This window comes from Cucurbita moschata, unplaced genomic scaffold (genome assembly GCF_002738365.1).
Source record: "Cucurbita moschata cultivar Rifu unplaced genomic scaffold, Cmos_1.0 Cmo_Scf00007, whole genome shotgun sequence".
NCBI classification, from domain to species: Eukaryota; Viridiplantae; Streptophyta; class Magnoliopsida; order Cucurbitales; family Cucurbitaceae; genus Cucurbita; species Cucurbita moschata.
The window spans coordinates 3,071,641-3,080,692 of record NW_019268523.1 but is presented as its reverse complement, the minus strand read 5'-3'; the positions used below and the strand labels follow the sequence as shown (position 1 = coordinate 3,080,692).

The 9,052-nt window shown below is 36.5% G+C and overlaps 2 protein-coding genes across 5 annotated transcripts in view; one reads left to right on the top strand and one right to left on the bottom strand.

Moving 5' to 3' along the window:
• Window positions 1–932: 932 nt before the first annotated feature.
• On the bottom strand, window positions 933–4,013 carry LOC111445653 (probable glucuronosyltransferase Os04g0398600). Its single transcript, XM_023084167.1, has 8 exons — window positions 3,560–4,013; window positions 2,783–2,929; window positions 2,590–2,654; window positions 2,388–2,457; window positions 1,919–2,137; window positions 1,643–1,786; window positions 1,427–1,562; window positions 933–1,337 (listed from the first exon to the last, which is right to left on the bottom strand). The coding sequence occupies exons 1-8, from the start codon at window positions 3,923–3,925 to the stop codon at window positions 1,108–1,110; spliced, it is 1,377 nt and encodes a 458-aa protein (XP_022939935.1). The 5' UTR covers window positions 3,926–4,013; the 3' UTR covers window positions 933–1,107.
• A 1,764-nt stretch (window positions 4,014–5,777) lies between these two features.
• Window positions 5,778–9,052, top strand: part of LOC111445423 (putative transcription elongation factor SPT5 homolog 1) — an 11,556-nt gene continuing 8,281 nt past the window's right edge. For 3 of the 4 annotated variants that reach the window (XR_002710854.1, XM_023083784.1, XM_023083783.1), the window contains exon 1: window positions 5,778–6,193. Coding sequence is in view for 3 of the 4 variants with exons in the window: in XM_023083784.1 (XP_022939552.1) it covers window positions 5,872–6,193 (322 nt within the window). In the remaining variant the exon portion in view is untranslated. The remainder of the gene's footprint in view (window positions 6,194–9,052) is intronic. The other variant, XM_023083781.1, reaches the window with a different exon arrangement.

Below are 9,052 nucleotides of genomic sequence, written 5' to 3'. Positions count from 1 at the left end.
AAAAGTTACTCTAAGAATAACAGGCTGAGCTATCGGTAGAGGTGGACTTTATCTAATGCAATAGTGACGAGCTTCTTAACATCAAATCATATGAACCCAAGTATATGTTGTAGATGATATCCATTTCCATTTAATCAGTATTTATAACATTCCCTCCATTAGCTTCATTGAGTGCCATTAATCAAAGGTGAGTGACCTAAGAGACAGGTTAAGTATGCATTAATTGAAGAACAGCAGCCCCAAATAATGAAGACAGTGTTATTAATTTTCTTTCGAGGTTTCTTATGGAAAAGGAAACCACACATGCCTACAATTAATGAACAAATTCCCAAAATTATTGATAGCAGAGAACAACAAATTGGCCTTCTCCATGATGATATCCACTTTCGGTGTCTTCAACTCAATTCCCCAACGCCTTCTTTTTGTTCTAAACCTTTCCAAATGGGTTGGTTTGCAGTAAAAGACAATTGAAAGGAACCGTCTCTGTTTTTTTGTATACTAATAAATCGCGGTGCTCTGTTTTGGAACAGAGTGGAATCTTGTTCCAGGACAGGATGAAAAAGCTACAGGAATTGGGTGGCTGCGTTTGAATTCCAGGGGAAAGATTTAGATTGAAAAATATCCATAATGGCACGGGTTCCTAGGCAGAAAAGGCTTGATTTTGAGTTATGATCTCTGCTTGTCTTGTCGGAATGCTCTGTTTTTTGTTCTTGTCTGCTCTGTTTTACATGAACAGGGGAACAGAATGTCACGAGATAATATGCCAGTTTTTCATCTCTTCAAGATTTGATTGGAGAATATAGTAATGCCTATGCAAATGGGTTGGCGTAGGATGTCCTCAGGAAATTTGTAATATACCTTTACTCGAAGACTCGTTAAGCTAATAATATATATCAATTATGCCTCGACTCACTATTTGGTAATTATCGAACTGCTACGAACATGTGTAGAATTACATTAACTATTCATCTTGCAATATAAGCTTTCTCTGAACGTTATAGAGCATCTCTTTACAATCTAACATATGAAATACAAACTTTCAGACAATGGTAATGGGCAAAAAGAGCAAAGGCATGCATAAAGGATGCCATCGGGTGTTGTGTAATGTCAAGGCAAGGGCATAGGGGGCCTCCAATTTGAGAATTCAACCAGTTGTCTATTTACAAAAGATCCATTGTGCAACCAAAATGTTTCGGTTGATTGGTGAAACTGTCTGACTTTTCTCTGAAGTTCCCATAGAATTCCCTGCATGGTAGAGCATGGTTCTGAATCTGCGGCGTAAATCCATAGGCACCGAACTCGTCTGCCTCGTGCTATCATCTTGTCTATGGCTGCATCTGCAAGAGCAAAAGAGAGAGCAAGGGTTGGGGCATAAGGTTTAAGACAATGTCATGTGGGCTAAGATGTAACTGGTGAGTGAATTGACCTGGAATTGACTCCAGGTACTCCAACAGTTGAGGGCCTATTTCGCTTGATGGCCATTTAATTGAGATCTGGGAGTAGTCAATTACATTCTGGAAAGGCAATTCGACCTGATCCGATAGTAAAACTGGTACACACTCCTGTGAAAACAGAGAATGATAATTATCCTGATTACCGAACCCTCTTGTAGCTTAATCCGAGTGTGGAGAGACATACATACCACGAAAAATGACTCGTAAAAACGAAGTGTCCAAGATGACTCTCCACGAGGAGCAAGACAGAACTTAGCGTTTCGCAGGTGCTCAAAATACTCCAACTTTCCCAATTTGTCAGGACCACTGAACTTCAAAACTGGAGATTCCAACTGTTTGGGATATCATATCCATTTCTTATATATATGTTTCTCAATATTAGATGACAAGAAATAGAAGTTTTCTTATCACCATATTTGTAGGCTTCATTCAGAGAATGACAGAGGCTAAAGAAAACAGCATACCTTATCAGCAAATTGTTTTGCAAGTTCAATCAACTTTAGACGACCGACTTTTCCTTGATCGCGTCCTAAATAATTTGCCAAGTACTTCCTTTTAGATAAAGGCAAAGGCTGGACTATTTTAGCTCCATGGGAAGTCATCCCATCATCAACATTGCCAGGAATGATGATATCTTTCCATGTATTGAAAGCACTCGTGTCTTTTTTATCTGTCCGATCCCCCTGTGCTAACACAGAAAAAGATTTTATTGTTATTATTCTCAAGAAATTACAAGACGAGTCAAGAAAGGCGAACAAACTAGAGCGTTGACATTGTTAGCGCAACGGTACCACAAATATAATTAGTTTATTGGCCAAAAAACTATCGACTTTTTCTTGCCCAAATAGGAACTGAGGAACAATTATGCAATGTTAAGTTCATAATGCATCTGGTAAAAAATAAGTATCTGCAGCACAACGATATCTTATATACCTCTGGAGTAAGAATTATGGAACGATTTATGTAAGTCGCCCAAGATTTAAACAAGTGAGCTCCTGCACCACTGCAATTGGGAGAGTATAAGTAATGAAAGTTGGAGGGATAACCTAAAGATTATCCTACGCTTGTTCAATGAGAAATTTGAACAGACCATCAAAACTGAACAGAAACTACAAGAATAGAAACCTTATTATACCTTGGGAAAACAAATATGTGGTCACGACCCCCTGAGAGCCTGAAATATGGCATTTGACTTATAACCTAAAAGGTGGGAAAGTTCATGTGATTAGTCTTTTCTATACCCAGAAGAACACGAAACGTTGCTATGATAATAAAATTGTTTTAGCCTATACCTCGCGATATCAAGCAAGAATAAGAGGGGACTGCACCTGTATATACGCCTCGTTAATCTCCTTGTCGTTGAGACCACCAAGCATCCTAACACATTTAACATAAGCTGGCACAAAGAAAAAATCTGCTTCTTCTTTCTTTCTTGTTCGAAATCTCGATTGTTGAAGCAATCTGTGAATTTTCACCTGCAACCAATCGTATTGTCAATGAGAAGCTCTATAGAAGGGGTTGGTATTGAACAAAAATTAAGAGAAGAAACGGTGACTGGTTGAAGCCTCCAGACATCTGAAAATTAGGAGGTTAAACAATTTTAGAAGCCCAAAGAGGAACCTATAAAGGGCAATCAATCTAATTCCAACCCTCGATGGATTCTCTCATTCAATCTGAAAAAACAATTCGATTCACATCTTTCCATAATTTGCACGGATTAACAGGACGACATTGGACCAGAAAATCTTAAGAATCTTGCAATAATCCTTAATGTTCAAGGTAATATGTCCAATTGAGAGTTTGTACACACTTCAGGGTAGATTTTGCAATCTGTGCATTTCCCCAATCAGAAGCCAAACAAAGCAATTACACCGAAATGATAAAGAGACAACTTCCACAAGTAATAGACAAATCTCAAGCTTCTGCTGTGTTCAGAATTATGAAAAATCAAATCAAAATCAAGCACGTACGCATTTATGGAATGAACGTGGTCGAGTTTACGAAGTGTAATTGTAAGCAGCCGCTAAACAAAAAGTAATGAGAACAGCACGATTTCAGAAATGGAAACAAGAAAAGTCGATAATACAATTACAAAGCAAGCATACCTGAGTGCCCCATTGGCCTTTTAAACAAGCAGAAGCCGTGATCTTCCCATCCCTCCCATACATCAAAGCTTTGAGCCCCTGAATTTCGCTCTCGTCGTAGACATAAATCTTGAGAGATAGATGGGAACCGTACCCTCTGTCCGGCCACGAAACGGATCCATCGTCGTTTGATTCGACGGCGTAGTGTGATTGAGAGAATCCATTGGACAATTTAACGGCGGATGGGGCGAGCAATCGATCGACCGCACGGGTAAGGAAGAAGGTGGTGCAGACTAGAAGCAACGCGCCGATCTGATGCGACCGAGTGCAGAGCGGCGGATTATGGTGAATTCCGAATTGTCTCCCTTTGTTGTTCACGCTTCCCATTCTTCGTCTTCCTCACTCTCACGGTCTCTCCCCTCTAATGGCGACGGAAGTTCATCAATTTTGAAGTGTTCTTAAATTATCAAAAAATAAAAAATAAAAAAATAAATAAAAATAAAAAATTCAATTATATCCTCAAATCTTCCAAATTAAACCCAAAACCATCTTAAAATTTTGATTAGGAATTGTTTATAGGAACAAGTCTAAACCCATTAGAAAAATCAATTTAACAATTGAAAATCGACCCTCTACTATCAGACGAGGAAGGAGACCGCTTACTTTTTTGGGGATCGAGTTCCTGACTCGAGACACATTCTTTACCAAAACTGTGTAGGAATTGAGACATTTTACTCGAGAAGAGTCGAACTGATCTTCAAGGAGCTAAGTGTCACGGTCATACTCGTCCAAGACATGTTGTCCAACAAACTCAACCCTTTATGTCTTTTCATATTCTAATGTTTTACTCTTGTATTTATAGGAAGTTTGACGTTTCAGAAATATCATGTCTAGGTCTGTCAAACATAAAATGTCGTAGAATGTACTATAGGGGACACTACTAGTTGTCAACTTCTCCCTTATAAACTTTGAGCCATTGTTATTTATCATTTTGCTTGCTTATATAATGTCTCTTTCGAAAATCTCTCTCTGCCCTTCTTTTCTAAAATCTTCTCTTAAAACCGAGACCAGAGGCTCGAGCATACGTCGCTTGGCCGTAGGCGACGCAAGAACGAATTGGCTTAGCTCACTTGTCATTGGAAAGTGAGTGCCGCACAATTGCAAGTCCGCTATCATCAAAAGTGCGATTGTGACACCGAGCTGCTTATCTTCTCCTTGAGCTGTACTAACCCAACGATATCAATTTCGACCATTCGTTACTTATAGTTCATAAATGTCATGTATTCCTACTAAAATTGTTTTGAAACAAATTTTTTTTTTATATACACATCATTAAAAATTACGTTAAGGCTTCATTTTAATGCATTCAATTTTCGGTGGATGATTCATATATTCATCACGTGAGCTAAGTAAGAAAAAATTAATAGAGATTTGCAAAATTAGCTATCAATTTTGAGTATGCCTAAACGAACACATGTCCTAAACAATAACATCGATACACATGATGTATATACTTGATCTAATACATTATTAGGATACAACATTTATACACTCGACTGTGAATGTTACTGTAAGGAATATATACCCTATCATGAGTGTTTATAGTGTTTATGTACCGAAGACTTATTTAATAAAATATTATTATATTTTTTTAATTTACTACCTACGAAATTGATGTGATTAAGTTATGAACGTTTATATTAGAAGTATACATGAGCTGGGTCCGAGATTTTTATTTATTTATTTATTTATTTATTATTATTTATCAACCTTAAAATCCAGGTTAGTCGAGTTGGTGACCAACGAGGCTAAATACCAAATCTAAAATTAGGGTGGGGTTGAATTGGATTGTTAGATTATTTTTTTATAATAATTTTTTTAAAATTACCCGTAAAATTGAGTTATAAACCCTATTTTTAAATTGAAATTTAAAATATTATTGCCGTTGGTAATTTATTTTAATTTTAATTTTAAAATTTAATATAAAACAATTTTATGATTGAAATAAAATTTATTTTAAAAGTGGATGAAATTTAAAGTTTAATAGAAAGAATGAATATTTTGAAAATATTATAAAAAATTTAGACAAATTATAATAAATAAACTTAATTATTTACTAATTAAAATCGATTTTTGAGTATTTATTTTAAATAATTTTTATTTATATTAATTTAAATTGATTTTGCTACGACGAGTAGAAGTAGACGGATACGCCGGTGGGCTTAAAACGTTAAAAATACTAAAATTATCAACGTTCCCAAGTTCACACCATTTTTCTTGTTCGAGTATCTTGGCTTAGGGCATAGCTGAACTTCCGAATTTCGGTTCTAGACATGCCTCGTCGCAGGGATGACGACGATGACGACGACATTGACGCCGATGAGGAAGAGTATGAGGAGGAGATGGAACAGCCTCTGGATGACGAGGATGAAGAGGAAGATCGTTCGAGTAGGAAGCGGCGGAGATCAAATTTTATAGATGACGCTGCGGAGGAGGATGAGGACGAGGAGGAAGAAGAAGAGGATGACGATGATGAAGATTTTGGTGGCGGTGGTCGGCGGCGGCGTGCCAAGAGGCCTAGCGGTTCTCAGTTTTTGGATATTGAGGCGGAGGTCGATAGCGATGACGATGAAGAGGACGACGATGGAGAGGACGGTATGTTTTGCATAATTGGCTCTGTTAACTGGATTGTCGATAAATTAGAGTGCGATTAGGGTTTTTCTTTTGCGATTTTCTTGGTATATATTCAATTTATTGGTTAAAATGGTTGGTAATCGAAGTTTTTTTTTCCCCGTTATTGGGGATTTCCGTATATGCACATTCAGGCAATCCAATTGAAATAGAGAATTAGGGTGGCTAGTTAGGATTTTGAATTGCGAGTCTCAGAGATTGTCTAGTCTTCCGGTATTAGTTTCTGACATGCAAGTTAGGCCTCGAGGTTTGGTTGTTTGGATAGATTTTCATATACGATGTTTGTGACTGATCATGTTTCTGTAATTTGGTGAAAGTGAAATGGCTGTAAGCCATTCTTATTTTGTGTTTCTATCAAGAAACGAACTCCTAATTGTTATTTAAAAAACGAGAAATACCATAAAACTTAAACTCCCTTTAGGTGCATAGAAAGATAATTAAAAAACGAGAAATATCATAAAACTTATACTCCCTTTAGGTGCATAGAAAGATAATTCACCTTTCGTAAAATCTACAGTATACAATACGAGAATACAAAGTGAACCTCAATGTGAGAATTTACAAAAAAGACACCGATATAAATGAACTTCAATAGGACAGGAGTTATGAAATGTGCTGACAAGGGAAACGCAAACCAATGGGAGAATTGAAATTTAGTATCATCCATTCTTTCTGCCCACCATGTAGATTTCTTTTTTTAAGTGGCATTAATCCATAAAAGCTTAGTGTTGCTTTAGAGCTCCACGCTACAAAGTAATTGTAACATCCTGTCCTTGGAGCATTTATCAAACACTCATGAGCAACCAAACGTTATAAAGAGAAGTTTCCTTCGTCTTCTATAGGAAGCATGAAATAAAGGCACGAGCTGATTAGTTTATCCCTCATCTACCTTCGTACAAAGGACACAACAAGTTGTTCTTATGGGTTAGGTTGCCAACTTATGTTTGCTATGTTAATGCTATCCCGTCACTGCATGGGACGAGAAAGACTCCATGATAATGTGATTTGCAACAAAGCATTCCCGTTTTTTGGACTTCACAATCTCCAGCGAACATTCAGCAAAGTTTTCTTCCAAGTTTGGAGGATTGAACGTTTTTGTGTTCAGTTGCTTTGAAATACCACTACTAGTTATAATAATAGTGGATTGGAGTTCCGAAAGTTGGCTACCTGCACAAGTATCATTCCTTAAAAGGAGTCCTCCAATCAGTACCAACACCAATGACCTCAAGTTTTTGTATATGAACAACTTTTTTAAATTTTCCATTAAAAATTTCTTGCAGCGCCATATTGCCTTTTATTTGCAGTATTACCATTCTCACCCTTCCCATAAGTGCTAGCCACCTCCTTATGCCACAATTCATGAGGTTCTTGGGGGAATTTTCTTGCATCATTTAGCTGAATGAGTTTCAATTTTCCTCCTCAAGTTGCCAATTCCTGGTCTTCAACCCCTGGGGCTTGGAATGTTAATTTCCTTCCTTTATCAGCTTTCAAAAAAAAAAAAAAAAAAACTCTCATCTTCCTCTCAATTTGAGGAACTATCCTTTCCAATCCAACAAAGTCAACCCCGGATTACCAAAGAACTGATGAAGTGATGCCCAAAAGGAGACATTAAACCTTGCCCCCTCCCAAGCTTCCTCACCTGAGGCCAAATCGTACTTTCAAATTGGTAACAATTTAGTCACAAAGAATCTCATCAAAATGAAGTTTCAGTTTTTACTATGTAATGATTGCTTTGTAGCTTATGAACATATTAAAGTCCTCATCAATTTAGTAGTGTACATACATAAAAAAAAAAACCCAATTAAATCTTGATAACATTTTTCATGATAGAGACTTTAATCGTTAGAAGAAGGGGTTTTAACTTGTGATTCTGACGTGTATAGAAATTTAAATTTAGTGTATCGTGTATTATAAGTTTTATTATATTACGAACATTTAAATATTGTTTTTTATATATTAGAATACTTGAAGACAATAAAAATTAGGAAAGGAAACCAAACCCCATAGTCTATTAGAAATTGAAGTATGAAAGTTTTATCGGAAATGAAAACCAAGAAAATTCATTCTTGCCACAGCACAATTGCACTCCCCAATTCCAACCCAACAATCTACCCACGTGTGTTCTGGCTCTAAGACGCTTCTCCTTCCTTCTTCGATCTTTGCTCTATTTTTTTTTTTTTCAATTTATTTGCCATTTCATTTAAAAAAATCAAAGTTCTATTCCTTCTAAGTTAGGTTTGTCGCATTGCATGCCTATGCAACTTTTCTTCCAGAAACCCTACATGTAAGCTTGTTCCACACCATGCTTTACTTTTGCGATGGGCTATTCTTCTCTAATTTCCTTGAAGTTTCCAATTTTCTTTTCTTTTGGCGAGTTTGAAAGAGTATAAGATGGATGTTTAATAAAATATTTAACTATACCCTATTTTTTTAGTGTTTCTTTGAATTGGACTGGTCTGTTTCGTTTTGTTCCTCATGATTCATATTTTAAAACGGACGATCCAAGCTAATCAACTCAAGTTCACGAGTTTAATCTTGAGGCATTGAAGCTGTTTTCACCGAGTTTAACAACACTGGTTTGAAGGATTTTTTGGGGGTTATATCATTGAGAAACACAGACAAAAGTAAATAGGAAGAAGGCATTCTTCTAAATGATTATGTATGAAACATTCTCAAATCGGTATTAATCAACTTGAGGTTTGTTCTAACATATCTGGAAATCTATCTGCTTCCATAAAGTTATCAGTCAAATTTTTTATTGGAGCCTGTTCTGTTAGTTAGTTGGCAGCTTTTGACCTGTTTTTTTTTTTTTTTTTTTGTACA